Source organism: Haliotis rufescens, unplaced genomic scaffold, assembly GCF_023055435.1.
Source record: "Haliotis rufescens isolate VD_foot unplaced genomic scaffold, xgHalRufe1.0.p SCAF_21, whole genome shotgun sequence".
Taxonomy (NCBI): domain Eukaryota; kingdom Metazoa; phylum Mollusca; class Gastropoda; order Lepetellida; family Haliotidae; genus Haliotis; species Haliotis rufescens.
In genome coordinates, this window is record NW_025963902.1 from 4147393 (window position 1) to 4175061 (window position 27669).

The window sequence follows — 27669 nt, forward strand, 5'->3', positions numbered from 1 at the left end:
GTTCATAACCGTAGTTTACTGTACTCCGAAACGTTGTGATCCTCATAATAAAGAAGTTGACATCCATAGATTCTCTTCCTTATGTGTATCACTTCTAAATGCCTTTCAACGGCTTGAAAGATCACTAAGTCTTTATGTTGTGTTTGGATGGATTTCGGGCCATTGCTGAAATTTGTTAATAAGAACACCGATATGTCGAGAATCATTAACACATGTTGTTTACAATGCTTTTGACTTGGGAACACTATGCTTATCGATATTAATATAATATTATTCCAAACACTTGTTCGAACTAAAAAAAATATATGCTTGCTGTTATGTAATGTATTTTTATAATGTTCTTCATAATTCCCCATGCACAGATGAGACCGCCTCCGTGGTCTAGTGGTAGAGCGTCCGCCCGGAGAGCGGAAGGTCCGGGGTTCGATCCACGTCATACCAAAAGACGTTAAAAGATGGTACTTGTTGTTAACCTGTCTGGCGCTCGGCATTAAGGGGCTAAAACAAGGACTGGTCGGCTCGGAGTCAGTATACTGTGTCTGAGTGGGATATTCATGTTAAACTGCGGCATGGTATCTCAGTGAGCTAGCACTATAAATCGGCATCAAGCAGCCCCACAAACACACGTACATTCACGTCGCTATATAAGTGCAATAATCTTGGACGCGACGTTAAACTCCATTTCACCTGACCTCACCATGTACAGATATGAAATCTAAATGGCTCTGTCAATCATATAATTTACAATGAGTTTGTGTACGTCTTCTGCTCCAGTGATCTGCAGTCTGGGTCCTGTCTGCCGGGCAATGACCTCCACCTTAAGTCTCTCAGCCGGTGAACAGGCAATAATCACCTCGCCCAATTTTGGACCCGGACAGAAGTACCCAAGAGATATAGAATATTTATGGAACATATATTCTTCGCTTTCGGACGTAAGTGTACAGCGAGCTTTTTTTTACTTCATGAGTGGTTGTTGTTTAACGCCGCACTCACCAATATTTGTTCATTATCGAGTCTGGTCCAGACATTCCAGTGATTGACGTCATGAGCGTCAATCTGCGTAATTGGGATACGATGACATTACATCAACCAATTCACCGAGCCTGACCACCCGATCCATTTTATCGCCTCTTACGACATGCATGATATGCTGGGGACCTATATCCTTGGTCATGGCGATATATCAATATTAACAGCTTTTTTAAACAAAAAATCAAATGTGTTTTCAAATAATTGTTAAAACGAACTTATTGATCTTTTTCTCCTCGTCCCCTCAAACTCAATTTTATTCTCGTTATTATATATTTGAACTTTCTATTGTATGTTTAATGTTCAATCAATTGACCTGCCTTTGTGTGTGTTTTGTGATGGTTGACGCCGCTGGTGCAGGATACGGTCAACTTTTCGCGAACACCTGGTATAATCACTATTTGACAGAGAGTCTACTATGTATTCACTACATGGTCAAATTTGACAACTTAATCCGTTTTTGGTAGATATTTTTTATGATTATGGAAAAGTTTTAGTAGCTTTTATTTATTAAAATATGATTTTGCAGAAAATGACAGTAACATTTAACACCTTTGATGTGGAGCCTCACTCGGTCTGCGCATGGGACTACGTCATCGTCAACGACGACACGTGCGATAGCGGTACAGGTCAAAGACATTGCGGATCCTCCATTCCTCAACCATACATCACTTCCTCATCATCCGTGTGCATCCGGTTCCATTCTGATGCTATCATCCCTAAGGCTGGTTTTAATCTTACAGTTTTTGGTAGGTCAATAAATTCTATAATTTGAAATATATATTTTCGCAAATTGATTTCAAAAGTGAAGAAATATAAAAAAGTAACTGTCATAAGTTTGGCAAATTTCATCAGTACAAATTAATGATGAAGAAGAAGTGTGATAAGCGAAAGGGTACACGTGTCAAATAAGGAGTGAGTGAGTTGGGTTTAACGCCGCTTTGAACAGTATTCTAGTTATATCACGGCGTGTTAGCTTGAGGTGGGAGGAAAGCACGAACTGATACAGGTCTTAAAGTCTAAAAACATTTGCCACTTTGGTGAAACCAACGAGCGCGGATATGGAGCTTACAGACCAGAAAACATATTAAGGCCGAACCAGGATTCGAACCCACGACCCACGGCTACTGGAACGGTCAGGGACGCAAATCTGCACAGTGAATAGGTGACCAATCTACGTTGACAGGTTTTAGTAATTCATTCACCTTGTATTTATTTGTTTGTTTGGGTTTTTTTAACGCCGCACTCCAACTTTATGACACAATATTCCAACTTTATGACGGCGGTGTGTAAATAATCGAGTCTAGACCAGACAATCCAGTGATTGACATCATGAACATCGATCCACGCAAATGGGATGCGATGACATGCATCAACCAAGTCAACGAGCCCGTTAGTTGCCTCTTACGACAAGCATGGGTTGCTGAAGACCTTTTCTAACCCGCATCTTCACGGGGCCATTTACCTTGAAACATATACATCATCTAAACCCACGTACGTGAGAGACACATTTTATTTTGTTATTCAGCCTCTGTTTCGCATACAACCTCGACGCCGGCCGTCCTGTCAACGCCACCAGTAACGCCACATCTTCCTCACATCTCTTGTTGGTCCGACACCCCGATATCTCAGTCCGCCATCATATCGTCTCCCGGATATGGTGTTGACCCAAATTATCCTAACAATGTGGTGTGTCTCTGGAAGATCGAGTTACAAATAAATCAGGTGAGAATTGCAGCACTCCAGTAAACAACGAACACTGCACGTGGGTATTATGTGGACCCTTCCTTTCCCCAAATCCTGGATCCCGTGAAGATCCGGGTTAGAAAAGGTCCTCAGCAACCCATGTTTGCCGTAAAAAGCGACCACGCTTGGCGTAAGAGGCGAATAAGGGGTCAGGCCCGCTGACTTGGCTGATGCATGTCATCGTATCCCAATTGCGTGGATCGATGCTCATGATGTCAATCACTGGATCGTCTCGTCCAGACTTTATTATTTACAGACCGCCGTCATATAGCTGAAATATTGCTGAGTGCGGCGTTAAACAACAAACAAACAAACCAAATCCTAACTCCGCCTGTACACACGCCTCATTGCCGAGGTAGGGGGCACGGGTGGCCCAGTCGTCTAAGGCCCAGCGATTCGCCGTGCAGAGTTGCGTCCCTTAGGCACGCCAGAAACCTATGATTGTTGGTTCGAATCCCGGTTCGCCCCAATTATGTTTCTAGGTTTGTCAGCACCATACCCATGCTCGTGGGTTTCACCGAAGTGGTAAACGTCTTAGACCTGCATCACTTCGGGCTTTTCTCCCACACTAAGCTGACACGCCACGATATAACTGGAATACTGTCAAAAGCGGAGTTAAACCCAACTCACTCACTCACTCACTATTTATTCAATGGTTTACTTATTTATTTTTCATTTATTTGTTTGCGATCATCAAGTCATTCAATAAATAATTAATAGATCTGGAGTGATAAAGATAACCGTGTCTTCATCTGACCTCATTTCCACTTGAATGTGATGCTCCTGTCTTCACGGAATATGTAGGGCACTGTGGTGAAATACCAGGTGTAATATATGTACACAATGATAACTATTATGAGAGGACATACAATATCCTATAATGACCCATTAATGTCACACAGGGTTTAGAGTAGACCACGCCCATTAAGCCCGAGGACACACAGACTACAGTCTAGAAAGTGCTGACAGGGCCTTTCAGAAGGATTGGATGAATAAGATACTCACGCTTGAAGCTTTGACATTATATTAGCCGCAATTAGACCATAGAAAATAGTCCACTGCCTAGATATCAGAAATATGTCACTTGATGCCTCGGGATGACTGAAGTATGCTGATGATGCGGGAGTATTTTGCCTTCACTCACTCATGCGTGGCTACCCTGGGTGTACACGGATGTAAGACTAGACTGTCATACGACTAGACTGTCATACGACTGTCATCGTCTCGGTGGACATTTTAAAGTAAAACAGTTCACGTATTTCACACGTAGAGAACTGGAACTTCGAAAGACCGTATGAGTGAATACCACAAAAGTTAGTTAAACGGGTCTGGCGTCACACACAAGTATACTCATGCTCATAATTATTTTCGCCCCTATACTAAGACGCCGATATCTAGGAATGACAATAATTATTAACGTGGGTTTATATAATACTGATTAGCAATCATGGCATACGAAACGAGTGTACATCAGGTATGAACATTTCAGAAATATTCATAAACTCAGGAGCAAGTGAAACTATGCCTCTCAGTTGATTTTATTATGTTTAATTTTCATTTTGGAAATATCTTAAGTTATCGATGTTATATAAAAAAACCAACTAAACTGTACTTACGCTCAGCACTTAAAAAAATACTTCTACATGTATAGTAACAGTTCATGGCGCGATGGCAATACATCGTTAGTTAAGAATACTAAAATATCATTGAATGTTGACCAAATGACAAAGAGTCAACACGCGTGTTATCCCCTATTATAGCTAAAATAGATAGAATTATCTTAAAAACGCGCGCATGTTATCAGAAATGAGCGGGCCACTGTAACTTGATAATGCCCTCATATTACTTGACGACGGGCCATTATCACGCCCGTTGTTAGGTGACGTCATAGGATAGGGATAGGTGACGTAACTTCAATAGTGACGTCATCTGGTTTGTTCTATGACGTTTCCATATTTGTAAAAGTGGGTCAGTGACATTCGTGTTGATTGCAGTAAATGTTTCAAAATCGACATTGTTGTTTCTTTTTATTTGATAACAAATTCGATCCACTTTAGCTATAATAACGGTAACGCTATTTTTCAGGGCATTATCATTTGCAGAAGACCTCGGGTCCTGCAAATGATAATGCCCTGAAAAATAGCGTTACCCTTATATCATCGGATTACCTGCCGGAACCCCCGTATGACGTCCCTGCCAAACTACTGAACAGTTGGTGAACTATGGCGGTCTTAGGTAGGACATAAAAAGATATCGCTGCAATGAAATTACATCACAATGCTTTGCAGACCATTGTGACGTCACTGGTTACCATGACGTCACAATCACATGACATCACTAATGGCTCTGCTACTGAAGCTGTTAGCAGTACTTTTTACACTGAAGACACCGCTAACTACTGTCTACAAATTGAAAAAGTTGGAAGAATGATGTTGGATGATAAATAATATCTCACCCTCGTGTCTTTTGATGTCAAATATATTAACAGTCGTTGATAAAAGTGGCAAAAATCCTCGGCAAGCCTCGGAATGTTTCCACTTTTATCAACTCGTGTTGATATATTTGATATAAAAAGACACTCGGGTGAGATTCTCTATATCATTAATAGAACACACTACTGAGATAGTCTAAATACCTACAATAATTTGTTTGCCAAAAAACTGGCGTTTCAACTCAACGCAACGTTTATTGCCTATAACGGAGCATGAACTCTGTATGTTACAGGTTGCCGTCGTGGCCTTCGACAGCTTCCATTTGGAGTTCCATCAAAGCTGTGTATACGACTGGCTGAAAATATATGACAGCCCAATGGTGACGTCACAAGTAAAGGCTACATTTTGTGGCGACACAAAGCCGAGCAATATTACATTATCCAAAAAGTCCTACATTCAGTTCAAATCGGACATAATTGTTCCAAAGTCTGGGTTTCTTGCTAGAATATTTATAACTAAAACTATAACTACATCTTCATCAAACGTGCAATCTCCATCATCATATGCATCATCATCATCATCGTCGTCGTCGTCGTCGTCATCATCAACAACAACGTCATCAACACCAGCTCATAGTTCAACATCATCAACCACAGAGTCCACATTATCAATACAGTCATCAACAGGGAAGGCAACAACAACGTCCACTGTTGAAATGTGTAAGGGCGTCAGCATTGTTGACGACGTTAGCTCATTGACGCTACTGTCGCCGGGGTACAGCGAGGGTCAGTATCCCCTCAACATCTTCTGTGACATTACACTGACGACGGGTACCGACAAGGTATGTTTAATCTCCACACATCTGCACGTTGATTCAAACCAGCATTAAAACATCATGCAACCTCAACGTTCGGAGGTAATTGGGGTTGCGTGTTATAGCATAGTGGTTCAAACGTTCGCTCATCACGCCGAAGACCCGGGTTTGATTCCCCACATGGATACAATGTGTGATGCCAATTTCGGGTGTCCCCCGTCGTGATATGGCTTGAATATTGCTAAAAGTGACCTAAAACATTTAAGTGATTATTCTTTGGGAATTCCAGGTCGACGGGTAGTGTTTAAAGTGTGCGCTGATTGATACAGTGTTTGTGAAGCCTATTTCAGCTGTTCTCACCCTGACATCGCTGTATAGTGCTCATCTGTACTCACTATAGGTTATAGGAAGAATGTTCGCGGGGCAAGTAAGAATATTTGCGGTTATAAGAAGAATGTTCGCGGTTACAAAATGAATGTTTACGGTTACAACAAGAATGTCCACAGTTACAAGAAGAACGTTCGCGGTGACCAAAAGAATATTCACGGTTACAACAAGAATGTTAACGGTTACAACAAGAATGTTCGCGGTTACAACAAGAATGTTCGCGGTTACAACAAGAATGTTCGCGTGTCAATTAATAATGTTTTCGGTTACACGTACACGTACAGTTCTACTTCAATTCGGTTATACTAGAAGACAAATGTCCAAGATTTACAATACAAAACGGCAACGTCAGAGAACAATCAGTCTCGATAATCTGCTACAACAGATGCTATCGGGCGCACAGGCAAAGTAGTGATGAAAATTATATGATTTCAATCACTGAAAATCAATGCTGACACCAGGCCTGAAAAAGGCAAGCATAACCTGTCACACCGGTAGCCCCCGCTGCTCGCGCAATTTGTATTAAAAAACACACATTGGATGGTTTCTTTAAAAACAAAGCCACATGTGTGTAAGTATATGGTTAGATAGTGATTCATAATCATATGCTGTAATATGCTGATCACTTTCTAAATTGCATTGTGTATTCATGCTGTAATATAGTCGGAATCGAACAGTGGACTCTGTTATTAGCAGAGATTTTTTTATGAACATGGAAATGTCTTTTTTCCCTTTTTATGTACGTCTCTTTAAGCAAATTTGTGAATATTCCATCTTAATGACGGCGGCGGACACAAACAATTATTTTCGTCTGTGGTACACGCAGGGACGAACTAGTTTCTTGAGTGACAGACGAATGATCGAACTACCCAAGTGGCGGTAGGTACCCTAGTGGTTAAAGCGTTCGCTCGTCACCCCGAAGACCCGGTTCGATTTCCTACATGGGGGCAATGTTTGAAGCCCATTTGGGTTGTCCCCCGCCATGATATTGCTGTAATAATGCTGAAAGCGGCCTAAACCATACTCACTCACTCGAACTACCCACACATGATGCACACTGTGTTATTGCCGTTGACTGACATAATGTCCCCTGTGTATTCTTCAGAAACTATTGATGTCATTCCTGGACTTCCACCTAGAGTACAACCCGCTCTGTATCTGGGACAGCCTCTCTCTGTACGACGGCACATGCCACTCCGGCGCTCTACTGGGAAAATACTGCGGATCATCAAAACCTAGCAATCTGACGACGTTAGGAAATAAACTATGCTTACAATTCAAATCTGATTTCGTTGTGCCAAAACAAGGCTTCAAGGTCGTGATAAACACCAAGACATCTGTGCGCCTGGGTGGTGTTCAGAATAACACAACGACCGGAAGTGACGTCCTTGAACCACCCACTGCTTCACCTGGTGAAGCACCTGCAGCTGGTCCTCAGCCATCCAACTCCACCAGCAGTGGTTCTGCTTCTACAGATTTTCCACATCCTTCAACAACAACTACCACTGATCATTCAAAACCTATTGGAGGTCCCTTCCCGCCTTCCACAACGACAACATCCTCGTCTACATCGTCTACTCCAACTGTCTCATCGTCACCGAGCTTCAGCTCGTCAACAGAGGATGCTGTGATGCCATCTTCATCCAGTACTGTTTCTACTGAAGGAACATCTTCAAGCATGTCTACAGATGGTTTAACAGTGTCATCAAACAGTGATGTGTCCAAGACTGTGACGACATTGCCATCATCATCACCCACAATAACTGTCTCGCCAATAGTCCCCATGTGTGCTTCATCAGAGATGAACGTGTATTCACCGGTGACGGTAACATCTCCTAACCTCGGCCCTGGGAAGTCCTACCCTCCACAGACGACATGTACCCTGTGTCTATCTTCCCATCAAACACAGGTAATACCATGCCACAATCAGCCTTAAACATCCTTATCCTATAGCTAGTCTACATTAATCCGACTTACTCAAATGCAAAGTATATCTGCATATTAATTTCATTTATTGGATCGGATACTCACTCACTCACTGTGATGTGCGCGAGTTTGTTGTTTAACGCTGTTCTCAGCAATATTCCAGCTATATGACGGCGGTCTGTAAATAATCGAGTCTGGACCAGAAGATCCAGTGATTGTCATCATGAGCATCGATCCACGCAATTGGAATACCATGACATGCATCAACCTAGTTAGCGAGCCTGACCACCCGATCCTGTTAGTCGCCTCTTACGACAAGCATAGTCGCCTCTTACGACAAGCATAGTCACTTTTTACGGCAAGCATGGGTTGTCCATGAAGACCTATGCTCCGGATTTTCACGCATCTTGCGAGAGTTAAGATCAGTGGATATAAAACTTTGATAGTGTTAATGACCTGTATCCCTTTCGTGTTTCAGAAGCTACACCTGTCATTCACGGAGTTCGACTTAGAGCCACACAATACGTGTGCATGGGACAGCCTAACTGTTTACGACGGGAACTCTACAACTGCGCCTACACTTGCAACCCTGTGTGGAGGTCTGTTTGCGGCGGGCAGCTTCACTTCATCTTCTCGTTCACTATGTCTCAAGTTCGTCTCGGATTTCATCGTTCAAAAGCGAGGTTTCAAAGCAACCGTTAAACCATTCGAAGGTAATGAGATAAGTCCTGTCCTGACATGCTTCGTATATATCACAGTACCTACCAGGTACAAAAGTCCCTTTAGCTCCATTTGAGTAAGATGAACTGCACGTGATGGACTTCAGCAAGCAGCATTCCCACCTATAGTTGTAACCATCAGCAGCGATACAAGCAATTCCGACGACGAGGGCTGTGATGTGCGAGGGGCGATCGGGTAGCCTAGTGGTTAAAGCGTTCGCTCGTCACGCCGAAGACACGGGTTCGATCCCCGACATGGGTACAATGTGTGAAGCCCATTTTTGGTGTCCCCCGTCATGATATTGCGGGAATATTGCTAAAAGTGTCGTAAACCATACTCACTGACTCACTGACTCACTCACTCACTAACTCACTCACTCACTCACTAACTCACTCACTCACTCACTCACTCACTGTGATGTGCGCGAGTCAGATTGCGATAAAAAATATCATGAGACGAACCCTCATATACTGTTTTTCCCTGTACCGTTGTGTAGCACGTGCAGCACGTGTTTGCGCTGTTCCTCCTACCGTTGTGCCCCCCTCCGTTCAAGATGTCTTGTACACATAACACATAACACATGATAGATTCTTTAAACAGCTATTTCCAGTGATGGGAATAAATATAACAAACAACAGATATTGTTGGTACAGGGTGTTCATTGTCGTGTCCGTATTGACATTTAACAGACTATTCCCGATTTTGAGTTATTTTGCAATTCACCGTTCTAATTAGGAGTCAAACGGGCTTTTTGTACCTGTACGGGGTATAGGTGTTGGTCCGCATTTGTATATAGTACGGTTCCTGGGAACTAGTTAGCAATTCCAATGAGCAGTATTAGCTAATATTATTGGTTGTCTTTCGGTGCAATCTCACTGAAATCAGATCCCCAAGAAGGACACCCCTATAGAAGGTGTACCCTGGGTGGAACTGTGACCGACAAATCTAAATGAAGGTGAATCGGTTGTTGAACCAATCAGATGTAAGCTTTCTAAAGCGATTCGGCTTTATTTCTTTTGCATTCGAAATTTCGATTTGTACAAACACAGAACACAGATGGTACTTGCTCTTGGTGTAGACGCCATGGCAACCACAGGCAGTATAAACTGGAGATACAGACATAAGATAGGCTGGTCTTAATACTGCGAGGCTGGTTGGCTGGTGAGTGAGTGAGTTACTATCGTTTTACGCCGCTTTTAGCAATATTCCAGCAATATCACGGCGGGGTACACCACAAATTGGCTTCACACATTATTCCCATGTGGGGAATCGAACCCGGGTCTTCGGCGTGATGAGCGAACGCTTTAACCACTAGGCTACTCACCGCCACTTGGGTAGTTCGAGCATTCGTCCGTCACTCCGTGTCTGATTATGAAGCCCAACTGGCGTCGTCAGTTCTCTGCTCAGAGAGGAATCTGTCGGAGTAATGGATCTGATTTTAATTAGATTGCCGCTACGATTATTGTAGGTGTTTGAGTGTATTAGCGGGACGTAACCACAGAAGTGCTTGGACCTTGAATGTCATACATGTACATGATTAGGAGCATCCATCTGATTTGTAGAGGGAGGGTTCATAACAATCAAATTCTTTCAAAGCTGTATCCAACAAACTATTTATTTACTAAGCACCATCAAACAGTCTATTCATTTTCACCATTAACACGTTAAATGTTGACGTTTGGGTAATTTTGACTAAACAAAGTATTCATTTTTGGCATATTTCTCAGAAAGCTATTCATGTAGAAAATCGTACCACCGACCCCATCGAAATCAAATGGATGCTCCCTTACATGATAACAAATCTGAAGAAACATTTTCGGACCGTAAATGTATGACACGGCCAAATCAGTGCGACCGTTGACAAATGTGTCGGCATACACAACTATAAACAGGTATGTCGATCTTTGCGTCCATTCCCAAAGACGGGCAGATTCAAAATAGAATTTATCTTGCAGTCATTGGTCGCCTGGCATCAACATCGTCGACTCTACAAACTTCACACACTGCCCATGCAACGTCAGCTTCTGCTCCCATGTCTCCCACGTCACCAACGACAACGTCGTCAACCTCGACATCAACAACTACTTCAACTACACTGATAATTACTTCTGACGTCAGCGTTCCCGATACATCAAAACCAAAGATTGTCACTGTTAACACGTCCACCACCACGACAACTTTGGCCACGACCACAATATCAACGCCTACAACCACAACTACGCCCGCCATCACTACAACCACGCCCACCACTACTACACCCACGCCTACCACCACTACAACCACGCCTACCACCACTACAACCACGCCCACCACTACTACACCCACGCCTACCACCACTACAACCACGCCTACCACCATCACAACTACGCCCGCAACCACTACAACCACGCCTACTACAACTACACCAACGCCTACGACCACTACAACCACGCCTACCACCACTACAACCACGCCTACCACCACTACAACCACACCTACCACCACTACAACCACGCCTACCGCCATCACAACTACGCCCGCAACCACTACAACCACGCCTACTACAATTACAACAACGCCTACCACCAAGACAACCACGCTCATGTCCAGTGTTCCTCTCGTTGCCTGCACTGGTCCACCACAAGAGTTACCTATATCATCAGGAATACTTTCATCTCCTGGGTTCGAATCTCAGACACCATACCCAAATAACCTCGACTGCAAGTGGCTTATAAATACCGAGTCCCACACAACCACCCACATCGCGTTTACAAACTTTGAGTTAGAGTCCCAAAACCAATGCAGCTGGGACAGCCTCACGATCTACAATGGTAGTTACGTCACTGATGACGTCATAGCAAAATTATGCGGTGCTGAATTACCAGAAAATATCACAATAAATGGCAGTCAGGTTCTTCTCCATTTCCATACAGACAGGATGGTATCGAAGAAAGGGTTTCGTCTAGTTTACTACACTGAGGTCACGCCCACAAAACCAGGTACGTCTGATCTGATACTTGTATACGCTTACTTAAATAGAACGTTCAGTAAGCGCTAACACGGAAAGCATGTTTCGGAACCACAGTTACATGTACTAGTTATTGTGTGGCTTTCCCGGCCGAGGTAACTTTTCTGGACGTCTGCAAGCTGGTCAGTCTATTGATTGACAGCAGAACAATCGGTCAACCCGACTGACTGGGCGCTTAGCTTGTTGCGCGAACAAGCAGTGGAACCAGTATATTAATCAGAGATGCTACGGATTACTTGCTCCGACTCGGTGACCGAGTTGAATGCATGAAATCGTATCCCATTTGCGTAGATCGATCCTGATAAACTATGATTGAATATTACCCCCAAGTACCTTCAGGTGAAGAAAATGTGTTCCCTTCCTATTGTTTGTTTGTTATTTAACGTCACACTCATGATATCAATCACTGGATTGTCTAGATCAGACTCCATTATTTACAGAACGCTGTTGTATAGCTGAAATTGTTGGAGCGTGGCGATTAACAACAAACAATACTCTCTTCCGCCTTTGTATTAAAGCAATAAAATTATTTCTTTTACTTGACAGCATCATCAACGTGTCCAGTTGGACGTGTCCCCTGTGATGACGGGACGTGCATCCCGAGCGCGTGGGTGTGTGATGGAGAGGCGAACTGCGTGCATGCGGAGGATGAGGTGAACTGTGGTAGGTCAACTAGTACAAAACAAACCGGTTGAAGCTGAGGATCACAATAGACACCCAGGCACATGTGCTTGTTGAATTAATGCGAATTCCTTGTAATGGGCGGTTGGACAGGGTCGGTATGATTCGGTTGATTGCCTGCCATTGTTCCCGACGGCGTCATGTCATCAACCACTGGCCAGTCCAGAATCGATATTTACAGTCCGCCGTTATGTAGCTGTAATGTTTCTGTTTGTTTGTTGTTATTGTGTTAAGTGTGTCAACTGCCTTATAGAGTTTGCTTGTTTGTTGTTTACTACCGCACTCAGCAATATTCCAGCTGTATGACGGCCGTCTGTAAGTATTCGAATATGGACCAGACATTCCAGTGATTGACATCATGGAAATTGGGATACGTAGTCATGCATCAACCGAGTCAGCATGCCTGACCACCCATTATATCTGGAACATTGCTGAGTGCCGCGTTAAACAAACAAACAAACAAAGAAAACTTGAAACCATTTTCCAACAGACTTAGCATTTTCATTTAATCTAGCTTGGTTTGAGTAGCCATTATATAATCACATGTACCTTCCTTGTGCTGTGTGGGGGCGGTCGGGTAGCTTAGTGGTTAATGCGTTCGCTCGTCACGCCGAAGGCCCGGGTTCGATTTCCGACATGGGTACAATGTGTGAAGCCCATTTGTGGTGTCCCCCGCTGGAATATTGCTAAAAGCGGTGTAAAACCTCACTCACTCACTCGTATGCTGTGTGGCATCAGGTATCCAACAAAACCTTCCTGTCCGTGCGGTGCTACCGATAGGGAAGGTTATTCTTAATACACTTTTTGCGAAAACCCCATGTCAGTGATCCATTCATGCTCACATTCACACTCTCAGGACTCTAGGTTGACAGATTGTCGTTCGGGTGAGTGAGTGAGTTTGGTTTAACGCCGCTTTTAACAGTATTCCAGTTATATCGCGGCGTATCAGCTTAATGTGGGAGGAAAGACCGAAATGATGCAGGTCTCAGACGTTTACCACTTCGGTGAAACCCACGAGCACGGGTATGGTGCTGACGAACCTAGAAACATATTCGGGGTAAATCGGGATTCGAACCCACAATCATAGGTTTCTGGTGTGCCCAAGGGACGCAACTCTGCACAGCGAATCGCGGCGACTTAGACGACTGGGCCACCCGTGCCCCCGATACTCGTTCGAAGTTTTCGCCAATGATTCTCCATCTGTCCCACTTGGTTTTATAGGTCATCCGTATCTGTTTCAAGGTCAGTGTAGTGATGCCCACTTCACGTGCGGTGACGGTACGTGCATCGCGATGTATCAGCGTTGCGACGGGAACCCCCACTGCAGCGACATGGAAGATGAGGACAACTGCAGTAAGTCACAGCAAACTATACTCCCCAGGGAGCTGAGAATGAAAATCGAGAGCACTGATCCAGTGACCGGGGTATATCTGATATATCATGGACTAAGCTATATTTGAGCAGTTATAAATTGGCAAGTGCGCTATACAAAAATAAAAGAGAAACGTAAATTGATAACTGACAGGGTAAGGGGATAATGGTGGCACTAATACATTATTTCAATCATAATATTAACAACCGTATGTCATTACTTTTCCCTTCTGTTTTATTCATTCTGCATTACTGACGATAAAAAAAACTATTTAGACATTGGGGGAGGTCGGGTAGCCTAGTGGTTAAGGCGTTAGCTCGTCACGCCGAAGACCCGGGTTCGATTCCCTACATGGGTACAATGTGTGAAGCCCATTTCTGGTGTCCCCCGCCGTGATATTGCTGGAATATTGCTAAAAGCTGCGTAAAACCATACTCACTCACTCACTTTTGAGAAATTGTATTTTCTGTGCTTCAGCAATGGTAGATTCAACAGACGAGCAAGACATGTTGTTAATCATGCGCAGTGGCACGTTGTTTCCGGTTTGTTTTGACCAATGGGAGGCCGAGTTTTCTAATAAAGCATGCACGGAAGCCGGATATGGGTATTTAAACATTAACTCTTTTCAATGTCGAAAATAATTTATGAATTTATGACACAAGATGAAGTTAAAACCATGAGGCTTGATAAAGAAACTACGTTAATTATATAGTATAAATGTTTTGTTTAAACTTCCCCGAAGTATTATCACGTCATATTGTCCTGTTTCCGGTGTATAGAAACGTTATTCAGCAAAGAGGGAAGGCATCGCCTGCAACAGCGTTCCTTGTTCCTACGGGAGATGTGTTGGGTGATCCTGGCTTGTTTCATAACAAGTTCATATTCAGGTAAGCATTTCAAGATGTTCACATACGTACATAGCGTAACCCCGTCAGTCAGACGACCGCCCCCGTGGCGTAGTGGCCGATGGTTCGATTCCCGGCAGCGAAAGAGATGGCACTTGTTGTTACCCCGCCAAGCGCACGGCACTAATGGGATAAAACAAGAACTCGTCGGCTCGGGGTCAGCAATTTTAGAAGTTATCGTCATAATGACGACTTCCTGTATTAACGTGGTATGGATAACGAGATTCCACTGTGAGACACAGGCAGACAAGGAACATTTCGGACGGATTATTATCCAATTCCATCCAATATATTACAGGGATTTATCTAGGTTTCCAAACTAAATGCCCTTGGCAGGCGAACTGGGAAAGGTTTTCAAAATTTTGATTTTTGTTGAAGCTCTTATTTTCTCAAATCGGAGAGTATTTTAACATTGAAAGCAATGCAATAGCGTAAAGCTAAACACTGAAGCCTTTTCGATCCTCTATATTGGACATTACCACAATACAACAGGTGGTTATTTTGGGTCAGACTGGTCATTATTAGTCTTGTTATGAGGTACAGACCAAGGAAGATCAGGGTTAAAATAGGTCTTCAGCAACCTATGCTTGTCGTAAAAGGCGACTGTGCTTGGTGGTCAGGCTCGCTGACTTGGTTGATGGTCGTATCCCAATTGCGTAATCGATGCTCATGATGTCAATCACTGGATTGTCTGGTCCACATTCGAATATGTACAGAATACCTTCATTTAGCTGGAATATTACTGAGTAAGGCGTTAAACAACAAACAAACAAACAGAAACACTACAGCTACATAACGGCGGACTGTAAATATCGATTCTGGACTGGCCGGTGGTTGATGACATAACGCCGTCGGGAACAATGGCGGCCAATCAACGGAATCATACCGACCCTGACCAAATCAAAGGAAAATTCATCTAAAGGTTACTATTATAACATGTTTAAAGAGTTACCATCTCTAGAACCTTATTTACTAGAACTACCAATCACCCTACGCATCTCTCTTGCTCGTTTTAGAACAGCAAATCATAGATTACCCATTGAAACAGGAAGATGGTATAATATTGTGAGAGAGGAAAGAAAATGTACATTGTGTAAAATTTTTATATGTGATGAAATGCACTTTTTATTAGAATGTCCAAAACTCTCAGAAATTAGAAACAAGTTTTTGCCTCAATACTACTGTATGTATCCTTCTGCCGTAAAATTCTCTCATTTGATGTCCATTACTTATAAGCCAACTCTATTAAAACTGGCAAGTTATATAAGATCATGTATGGAAATGTTCCACTGACATGTTTTCTTCATTGTATCTTATTCCTGTGTCCAATTACATCTCTGTATCACTGCCGTGATTTACGAGAATAAACATCATTCATTCACCAACCGCCCATTACAAGGAATTCGCATTAATTCAACAAGCACATGTGGCTGGGTGTCTTTTGTAATCCTCAGCTTCAACCGGTTAGTACGAGTTAACCTACAACAGTTCACCTCATCCTCCGCATGCACGCAGTTCGCCTCTCCATCACACACCCACGCGCTCGGGATGCACGTCCCGTTACCACAGGGGACACGCCCAACTGGACACGTGGATAATGCTGTCAAGTAAATAAATTGCTTTAATACAAAGGCGGAAGAGAGTATTGTTTGTTGTTAATCGCCACGCTCCTACAATTTCAGCTATACAACAGCGGTCTGTAAACAATGGAGTCTGGACCAGACAATCCAGTGATTAATATCACGAGTGCGCGTTAAACAACAAACAAACAAAGGAAGGGAACACATTTTCCGAATTTCTTCACCTGAAAGTACTTGGGGCCAATGCAATCATAGTTTATCAGTATGTACGTGCTATATTTATCCTCGCCCTTGGCAAACTGTAGGTGACATTCGTTGTACGTTGTGTTTCAGTTCTGCATGTGCCAGTGGCCGTGCTGTATCCTTGACCTGCCAACCAAGAGGTAAAGTAGCATGTTTCAGCAATATTCTTATAGATCGTGTTCTTCTTTCAATTGAAATTGAGGCAGTGGGTAGCCTAGTGGTTAAAGCGTTCGCTCGTCACGCCAAAGACCCGAGTTCGATTCCCCACATGGGTACAATGAGTGAAGCACATTTCTGGTGGGCCCCGTCGTGATATTGCTGGAATATTGCTAAACGGGCGTAAAACCATACTCACTGATCATGACTCCGACTGAAATTAATTAAAAATATATTCGTCATTTGTTTCATAAAAAGTGGGGGCGGTCGGGTAGCCTTGTGGTTGAAACATTAGCTCGTCACGCCGAAGACCCGGGTTCGATTCCCGACATGGGTACAATGTGTGAAGCCCATTTATGGTGTCCCCCGCCGTGATATTGCTTGAATATTGCTAAAAGCGGCGTAAAACCATAGTCACTCACTAATAATAATTGTGAATAGTTGCTGCGATGTTGCTTGACGATTTCGGCGCAGAAAACGACATCGTTGTTCATGCTATCAACCACTCGTTTGTCTGGCCCAGACACTAAACAACAGTCACTCGCTCTTCTCCCCGACCATACGTCCAGTGGTTTGGATTCCAGAACTTGGCACCATGCTGGTCGGAAGGGGCGAATTTATGGATCAGACTGCCTGTCTTGTTGCCCTGACGACATGGGACATTGCTCATGATATCAATCACTGGTTTGTTTGCTCCAGACTCGCATGTTGCAGTAATAAAAGTTTGAAAACAAGAACATATTCGGATGCAGATAATTAAATGGTGACCATCAACACCTGCACGTGAAGTTCCGGCCAATTTTGATATGTCTCAACTGTCCTCTTTATATTCTCAGAATGCGGCCGAAAGTCCAACAACCTACCCTCTGCATATATCTTGGGCGGAAACCGGTCAGTACGAGGGAAATGGCCGTGGGTTGTCTCCCTTATGTCTGGGGCGAAACAGGTGTGTGGCGCAACTATCATCAGCAGCACGTGGGTCGTCACGGCTGGCCACTGTGTGGAGACGTACGTAACAAAAAATTACCATATTTTAAAGTTACAGAGATACAGTATTACATAGAGTGAAAAGGAGTGCGTCCACCGTCGAAACGATACTCAATAATCTTTTACTCACGGCAAAATATTATGTTGATAAATGTAAAATTCTTGAAAAGATCTGTATACATTCTGTGTGTCATGTATACAGTTCAGTAAACTACGGTTATAATGAACACGCTTATAACGAACTGGCGGATATAACGAACTTACTTTTTAGTCCCGACTATTTGCTGTAGTTATGCTGTATATATGCTTATAACGAACAACGGTTATAACGAACTAAAAATAGTAGTCCCTTTGAGTTCGTTATTACCGTAGTTTAACAAACATCAGAAAACAGACCATGTAATGATAGACCGAATATCAGAATCTCTGCCCAAATAATGTCTACAAAGCCTGCACATACTAGGACCCGTTAAGGAGGGCCACGTGCCCCTTTATGGTATGTTGTACAATCGTGGCAGCTAACGTGAATTAAATTTAAAGAAAATAAACAACAACAAAAACATCATATAATTATGTTTTCTCATGCCCGTTGTAGATTGTCAACAGTTTGCTTACAACACAATGACTCATTTGGATATATGTTCTCAATATCAACAATAAACGTGAAAGTTTCTTCAAGGATTATTTGCATTCAACAGCCTTTAGGAGATAAACGTACTGTTTTCAATGTAGACCTAGGTTATCTAGACTAAACCGTACTAAACTGATTTTGGAAGCGATTGCACAGTGTCACATCACCTGTTTCATTCAGAGGTGGTTATTGTCATTTGAAACCTGTAATTGGCCAATCAGAATCGAATGTTTTCCACAAAATGCACCCTTCATTTTCCATAAAGCTGTATCCACGCTTTTGTAATTCCACGTGGTGTGATACTTCTTCAGCCTCCTCAACTCGCCACAGACAACAAACATCGTAGCCGGCTACGTCAACCTAGATGCCCCGGATGTTGAGAGCGCTCGCGTGACTGAAATCATCCTTCATCCTGAGCACAACTTCATCTACAACGCCGACATTGCACTTCTTCATCTACAGCGCCCTCTCGTGTTTTCAGACAGAGTTAAGCCCCTTTGTCTCCCTCCCCGCCAACACGACTGGTCGACTTCGTTGTCTTGTTTTATAGCAGGATGGGGAGTAACCAAGAGAATGAGTAAGCATTTTGAAGCTTTGTGAGTTGAGGTGAGGTGAGGTGAAATTGGGTTTAACGTCGCGTCCAAGATTATTGCACTTATATAGCGACGTGCATGTACGTGTGTGTGGCTGCTTGTACTCGTCCGGACTGATGCCGATGTATAGTGCCAGCTCACTGAGATACCATGCCGCAGTTTAACATGAATACCCCACTCAGACACAGTATAGTGACTCCGAGCCGACCAGTCCTTGTTTTAGCCCCTAATGCCGAGCGCCAAACAGGGTAACAACAAGTACCATATTTTAATGTCTTTTGGTATGACGCGGCCGGGGATCGAACCCCGGACCATCCGCTCTCCGGGCGGACGCTCTACCACTAGACCACGGAGGCGGTCTCTTGAAGCTTTGTAGCAAATTGGCAATTGGTTCGTTTACAAATATTAATTAAAGCTTAAAGTAACTCTTTGCTTTCATTAAAAGCTTTTATTAAATTTAAATGCATTTAACTTATCCTGGAACGTTCCCTTTGTAACAACGTTTTCATTCTTTAATATTACTATTAAGCTTAATTGCGCAATACCCTGAAGCTCTCGCGGGTGCAATGTGCTTATAAACAGATTTTTTAAATATAGATATGTAATATTCTATCAATACTGCTTCTTCTCTAGTCTTTTCCATGCTTTTGGGTGGGCTGTTTTTATTAATCACCTTCCAAAATGTTTAATTATAATAGCATTAATTGCATACGCAATATCTTCTGTAGTGGTTTGAATAATTAACTTTTATAAACTGTTCTTAATGTTTGTCTTGAAAATTCAGACCGACAAACATGATATTCATTTCAGATTCTGCAGACTTGTCGGCTATTTACCATCTTGGTATGGGTGTAACTATTCGCATCTCTTCTGTATTCGCTTATAAAAACTATCAGCTTTGCTGCTTGCTTCCAATATGCCTGTAATCCCCGTGGAAATACGAATTGATCACCACTGGGTCATCTTCGATTATCCAAGGTATTATATATCCATAAGATAATGATAATACCCTGAGTAGACCCTTATCTTGGTATAATAAGACACGTCACTGCCTTCGTCGCTCCTAACTCTAACTTAGCTCAGCATTTCTCTCGCTCGTGAGAGTATTTTGATTGGATGGTTATTTTTAGCGCCTTGCTATTCGAAAAGGGCTCGAAACGAAGCGAATGGGGCCAGGGTATTAATCTAGGGTTGCGACGGGTACTCGAGTACCCGATAACGGGTCGGGTAGCTTAGGACTCGAGTCCAATTTTCAGGACTCGAGTACCCGTTCAGGGGAGATAACTCTAATCGCCTTTCGTAACTCGTAAGTCACTTCAAAATGGACGACAAAGCGGACAAACGTTCAAATGTTTTAGGTAAGCCATGCAGGCATTTAATGAAAAAAACATAATACCCTAGAATAGACCAATAGATGTTGATGACCTTTTATTCGCAAAAGCATTACAAACAAGTGGGACAACATTGAACTACGGGTACTCGAGTCCGGTTCGGGTATTGTCTGCCGGGTACTCGAGTTCAGTTTTCGTACCCGGTCGCAACCCTATATTTATCAGTATATACTGGAGATATAATACCCTGGATAATGGAGGATGTCAGTGGATCCACTCGACCTGACTTAGCAAGAGAGAAACATGAACGCTCTAAGCTACGGGTGCCCCACGGCGTCATGTTACATACAGTATTAAAGTTCAAGTTCAACTGTTTGTTGTATGATAGGTCATAGGTCCAAGTACATGAAGTGTTTACAATACAATACAGGATAATTTTATATGTCTGTACATTTCCGGTCTTGAAGGCATATTTGAAATATAACGTAACAGATTTTAAATTTTGATATTTTGAGGTTGCCAAAAGGCGAATAAATTGTTGGACTGACGGTCGAATAACAAATGTATTTGGTATGTATTGTTTTCGAATATCTTTTAAAGATGGACATATACATGTAAAATGATACAGATCTCCGATATTGTTTAAGTTAAATTAACAATATGCACATAATCTTTCAGATTTTGGAATTTTGTGGTGTCCCCCAGTATCAACATTAAGCCTTGGACATCCAACTCGAGACCCGAGGTAGAATAGGTCTTCAGCAACCCATGCTTGTCGTAAGAGGCGACTAACGGGGTCGGGTGGTCAGGCTCGCTGACTTTGTTCATGCATGTCATCGATCCCAATTGCGTGGATCGATCCTCATGATATCAATCACTGGATTGTCTGGTCCAGACTCGATTATTTACAGACCGCCGTCATATAGCTGGAATATTGCTGAGTGCGGCGTTACAACAAACAAACAAAAATCCAACTCGAGCGCGTGCAAAATCGGTAGCAAATGTACACAAGGTCGAATCTATGAAATATTTTCTGCTTCAATGCTTATCTTTAAAAGTGTATAATATCTATAATTACTAGATGATAATGTATTGGTCCATTCTTGGCTATACATACCTTTCAAATCTAAGAACAATATACAGGACATCTATGCACCCAGGGCCCCGTTCCACAAAGCTATCTTAGCGCAAAGCCGGTCGTAACCCCCATTCTTTAACACTGACTTACGACAGTCGAAGCACTAACATCGCTTTGTGGAACGAGTCCCAGGTCAATAACGTCATGTGTTTAATGAGTACACGAACACTCGAGAATGGACAATATTTTGCAATACAATTACCCTGAATAGGAATCAGCGAGAAAACTCTCAGACACGTAATACAGGTTACGTGTTTTAGCACTTACGGAAATCAGAACGATTCCAATGGGAACGGTGGAGCATTACTGTGCATCTCCATCTTTTATCATTTTGGACAATGTTTTGTCAGGGGCAGAGACCCTTCAGTTATTTTTTATAAAGGCATCACTTTGCGATTCGGAATCAGAACAGGTGCCGAGCACCCCATGCTTGTCATCAGAGCTGAGTGACTTGAGTCGTCGTACCCCGACTGGGTGGGACGTTGCTCATGATATCGACCACTTGGTTGTCTTTTCCAGACTTGGTTCTATCGCAGTGATAAAGCTGGAATACCGACAGCGGCATCAAATAACATTCAGGGACTGTAACTCCAGTAGTTGGGTCTGGCATTACTCGTGACGTGACGTGACGTGACGTGACGTGACGTGACGTGACGCAAGTCGAGGGGGGTTAGCGTTTGTGCCATTCACAAATTGTGTATATGCAAGTTATATAATCACGCAATTGCATGACGCATGTATTCAGCTTGCTTGCTTGCTTTTGATATGACAATGGTGTGTGTGCATATTCTTTGGCAGCATGATTTGTTTTGATAACGTGTTTTGATTCATGTTTTTGTGGACTTGAAATGAAGACAACATTACCTTCTGGGAAAAGAGGTTTGCATAACAATAGTGCCCGTTTCATGTATGTGTTTTGTGGACAACTACAGTCACCTGTTTTACCACAAGCGGGTGGTTAACATGCTGGGCCCCGTTCCTCAAAGCCTTCTTAGCACTAAGGTGATCGTAAGTCCCATGCTATACCATAGGCTTACGATCATCGTAGCGCTAAGATCCCATGCTATACCATAGGCTTACGATCATCGTAGCACTAAGGTCCCATGCTATACCATAGGCTTACGATCATCGTAGCGCTAAGATCCCATGCTATACCATAGGCTTACGATCATCGTACCGCTAAGGTCCCTTGCTATACCATAGGCTTACGATCATCGTAGCGCTAAGATCCCATGCTATACCATAGGCTTACGATCATCGTAGCGCTAAGATCCCATGCTATACCATAGGCTTACGATCATCGTAACACTAAGGTCCCATGCTATACCATAGGCTTACGATCATCGTAGCGCTAAGGTCCCATGCTATGCCATAGGCTTACGATCATCGTAGCGCCAGTGAGCCAGTGAGATATGTGTACAAATAAAAGGGAAATGATGAACGTGTGAACGTGCTTAATCAATAGAGGGGGGCACGGGTGGTCCAGTTGTCTAAGGCGCCGCGATTCGCGATTACGTCCCTTGGGCCCACCAGAAACCTATGATTGTTGGTTCGAATCCCGGTTCGCCCCGATTATGTTTCTAGGTTTGTCAACTCCATACCCTAGCTCATGGTTTCACCGAAGTGGTAAACGTCTGAGACCTGCATCACTTCGGGCTTTCCTCCCACATTAAGCTGACACGCCGCGATATAACTGTAATACTGTTAAGAGCGGCGTTAAACCCAACTCACTCACTCACTCACTTATCAATAGAATTTCTGTGTACATATTTCCTTTCTTCAAAACTATTCTTTCTCTTGCCACACCTTAAATTCCAGCGAGCACGCCAAAACACGGGTATCAGTGCCCTGTTGCCGACATGAGAACAACCACGTCCTGTATAGAACACTCTGCCACAAACTAATGTCTTATCAGTCTCCAAAGGTACGTGTGCATAGACTCGTTGTTCACACAACCCGCGGGCAGTCGATTATCTGTCCTTCACCTTGCACCATTCCCACGGGACGTCTATCCCGTGACTCCACGTATGCCTCATCCACGATTAAGGTTAAGTCGAGTCTAGGATTATCTGTCAAGCCTACTGATATGGAGAAGTAACTTCGGTCTGAGAAATGATCTTTTCCGTAAATCTCCCCATGGCTCGTAAATCTTCCCATGGCTTCATAAAATCTGATTGATATATAGTGAGTGAGTGTGAGTGAGTTGGCTTAAACGCCGCTTTTAACAGTATTACAGTTACATCGCGGCGTGTGAGCTTAATGTGGGAGGAAAGACCGAAGTGATGCAGGTCTTAGACGTTTACCACTTCGATGAAACCCACGAGCACGGGTATGGTGCTGACAAACCTAGAAACATAATCGGGGCGAACCGGGATTCGAACCCACAATCATAGGTTTCTGGCGTGCCCAAGGGACGCAACTCTACACAGCGAATCGTGACGACTTGGCCACCCCTACCCCCCGTGCCCTCATATATATAAAATGAGTTAGTACTAACGTGTACATCCCGCACTAGCATGTGTCTTTGTTTTATCTCAGTCTCAAACATAAGAAATCATTTCCCAAAAATATTATTTTGACCATCTTACTTGTGAAACAACTACAATCGGCAAACCTCGCTCCTTTCCGTAACTGCAAAGCAGTCTATTTTCAGCAGAAATGGCCGATCGTGTTCAGAGTGTGAACTACACAGTACATTATCTATCGCTGTGACTTTTCACTATTTGAAACTGAACTGAAAAATAAAACATAACCGATAGCAACTTCATGATCAGTGATAAATAGTCTTCTCGTAACCCCCTCAAACCTGACTTTCAACAGATATATTAGCCGGAGTGACCTCCCCTTACCTCCACCACGCCCAGCTTCATCTGTGGTCGCAGAGCAAGTGTCGCGACGTATATCCTATTAAGGTCAAGGACACCATGATCTGTGCAGGGGAGGAATCGGGTTCAGTTGATGCCTGCAAGGTTGGTACTAGTCTAATGGACGAATAATGCTTTAAGGAAGAGAATTTATGGATGTCAACTTCTTTATTATGAGGAACACGACGTTTCGGAGTATATGCTTACTTCTTCATCAGTGAATGAACTTCATGAAGGAGTAAGTACATACACCGAAACGTTGTGTTCCTCATAATAAAGAAGTTGACATCCATAAATTCTCTTCCTTACGTGAATCACTAAATCCCTTTCGGATCATTCGTCACTGATCATTTAACGACAGAATGTGAACACAGAGTCGTGTGCATAATATCACTAATATTTCTATTCTGAAATAGAAATTCTATTTTTTTCTAGTGGTAGAGCGTCCGCCCGGAGAGCGGAAGGTCCGGCGTTCGGTCCCCGGCCGGCTCGGAGTCACTACACTGTGTCTGAGTGGGGTATTCATGTTAAACTGCGGCATGGTATCTCAGTGAGCTAGCACTATAAATCGGCATCAGTCCGGACTATTACAAGCAGCCACACAAACACACACGTGCATGCACGTCGCTATATAAGTGCAATAATCTTGGACGCGACGTTAAACCCCACTTCACCTCACCTCACATCTTCCGTATTAAACAAATACCACATTTGATATTCCTTGACCAATTTTCATTAAACTGACGAGTTCTTGTGTTGTTCCTTATTGCCTTGCACCAGGCAGGGTAACATCAAGCACGATCTTTAAACGTCTTTTGTTATGATCGAACCACCGACTTTCCATTCACCGCACAGACGCTGTATCTACTAGACATGGCGGCAGTCTTCAGTCTCCAGGGCGGGGGACACCAGAAATGGGCTTCACACATTGTACCCATGATGGGTGCGAACCCGGATCTTCGGCGTGACGAGCGAACCCTTTAACCACTAGGCTACCCGACCGCCCTCTTCAGTCTAAGGATTTTGACCCCCAAAACAATGATATTAATTCGGAACACCTCTATCCCCAGGGTGACAGCGGCAGCCCGCTGATGTGTGAGACGGCCCCGGACCGGTGGGAGCTGGTGGGCATCACCAGCTGGGGTGAAGGGTGTGGTCAGGTTGGCAAACCCGGCGTCTACACCAGGGTGGATCGCTACATCGACTGGATTAAACAACAAACCAAACACATGGGTAACAACATTAAGTGTTGGCTGTGTGAACACTTTCATGCTCTTAACCCACCCTTACATCCGAACTGTCTTTGGTTCTCAGCTGCTTGTAAGGGGGTTTTCACAACTTCAGCACGATTGCATCCCAAACAGTAACCGTTTGACATTTTTCCCAATCTCAAAATCAGATCTTAGTGCTCGCTACCGCTACACAAAGATCACGATGTGTTTTTAATCATGCAACCTCGAACACAGGCATTCCGAACGACAGTTTTGGGCTGTACGACAGACCCCGAATGCTTGACATGCACATGAAATTCTAGACATTTGAAACGGGGATACTTTCCACAGCCCATGGGGATTACTGCCATACAAATCTCGGCTATCTATTATAGAAGTTTCTTAAGTTCAGTTTTCAAAGTTTAAATAGAGAACGTTGTCAAAAAAAAAATCAAATCGCAGTCTGCAGTGGAAATCGCCATTTTGAAACTTGTGCCGTAAAGCTCGAGGAAGCTGCTTTCTGGGTGGCTAATGTCGACTTCCTATTAGTCATATCATTGGTCGGTCAAAGTTCGCGAAATGTCGTTCTGTCGTGATCTGTATTGGGGTGTCCTTAGATCTTTTTGTAGCGGTAGCGAGCCCCTAGGTCTCATTGTAATAACCTTGACATGTGTTCCATGGATCCGAAAGGTCAATAACAAGTTGTACTTGATACTTGCATGATGCCCAACACGACAGATTCAACCATACTGTATGGCAGAGATGCAATGCTAATGCATGCTATTAACAGTTAATAACAAGCTGTATAAGAAATATCTTCCTCACAAGGAATGACATACGCTGGATGACATCCTCAGTTATCCAGTTCATTATTACTCTGTTCTATTATAATAAATACAAGTACCCTGGACCGACCGTAGCTTTGTTTCAGAAGTGAGGTACCACCCATATCGCTCCTACCCCCAACGGGGGCACGGGTGGCCCAGTCGTCTTAGGCATCACAATTCGCTGTGCAGTGTTGCGTCCCTTGGGCTCGCCAGAATCCTATGATCGTGGGTTCTAATCCCGGTTCGCCCCGATTATGTTTCTAGGTTTGTCAGCACCACACCCGTGCTCGTGGGTTTCACCGAAGTGGTAAACGTCCGAGACCTGCATCACTTCGGTCTTTCCTCCCACATTAAGCTGACACGCCGCGATATAACTAGAATAGTGTTAAAAGCGGCGTTAAACCCAACTCACTCACTCACTCCCTATCCCCAACACATACCTTCTCTCTCTCACAAGGCACCGACCATTTGATATTCTTGGGAGGGCCTGGGATATTGTATCGGGATTAGATATTTTCTCAGCTACACCTACAAACCCAGATACTTCTTAATTTAAAACTATGATCCTGAACACATTGCAAAAACGTGATTTACTCTCCCTTTTTTACAGCCTTAAGAGTACTTGACTGGACGGCAATTAAAAGTGCCGTGTCATTCGAAACGGACTTTAAAAACAAAACTAAGAAAAAAGGAAATTGATACAGTATATTTATAAAAGATAAAAAAAAACCCAATAATAATCGAGGATGACCTGGCGAGTGTCTATATGAACATGATATGCACATAAAATGGCTTTAACGCGTCATGACATGGTCCCTTCCAGAGGCAGCCAGCTGTAGCTTTGAGAGCCCGAACATGTGCGGTTACAAGGACAATTCCACGGAGGACTTCATCTGGACCAGACGTAAAGGTGGACTGGCTTTCCCACAACGCCCCTACAATGATAACACATTCGGAAATACGTCAGGTAATCCGGTATACTCCGGTACATTCCGGGATCCTCCGGTACACTCCGGCATACTCCGGTATACTCCGGCATTCGCCGTACTACTTTATGTCCAGGCACGGAGCTGTAGCCCGGTGGTTAAA

The 27669-nt window shown here is 43.4% G+C and overlaps 1 protein-coding gene across 2 annotated transcripts in view; it reads left to right on the forward strand.

Moving 5' to 3' along the window:
- Positions 1–27669, forward strand: part of LOC124133307 (cubilin-like) — a 44916-nt gene that overhangs the window by 12968 nt on the left and 4279 nt on the right. The window contains exons 2-19 of one of the 2 annotated variants that reach the window (XM_046497664.2): positions 775–932; positions 1559–1778; positions 2558–2754; positions 5500–6048; positions 7514–8317; positions 8813–9047; positions 11010–12032; positions 12608–12724; positions 13985–14095; positions 14592–14718; positions 14894–15001; positions 16933–16982; positions 17835–18006; positions 18928–19193; positions 20020–20052; positions 24499–24647; positions 25613–25775; positions 27404–27547. In XM_046497664.2, coding sequence (XP_046353620.2) covers positions 775–932; positions 1559–1778; positions 2558–2754; positions 5500–6048; positions 7514–8317; positions 8813–9047; positions 11010–12032; positions 12608–12724; positions 13985–14095; positions 14592–14718; positions 14894–15001; positions 16933–16982; positions 17835–18006; positions 18928–19193; positions 20020–20052; positions 24499–24647; positions 25613–25775; positions 27404–27547 — 4626 coding nt within the window. The remainder of the gene's footprint in view (positions 1–774; positions 933–1558; positions 1779–2557; positions 2755–5499; positions 6049–7513; positions 8318–8812; positions 9048–11009; positions 12033–12607; positions 12725–13984; positions 14096–14591; positions 14719–14893; positions 15002–16932; positions 16983–17834; positions 18007–18927; positions 19194–20019; positions 20053–24498; positions 24648–25612; positions 25776–27403; positions 27548–27669) is intronic. The other variant, XM_048401131.1, reaches the window with a different exon arrangement.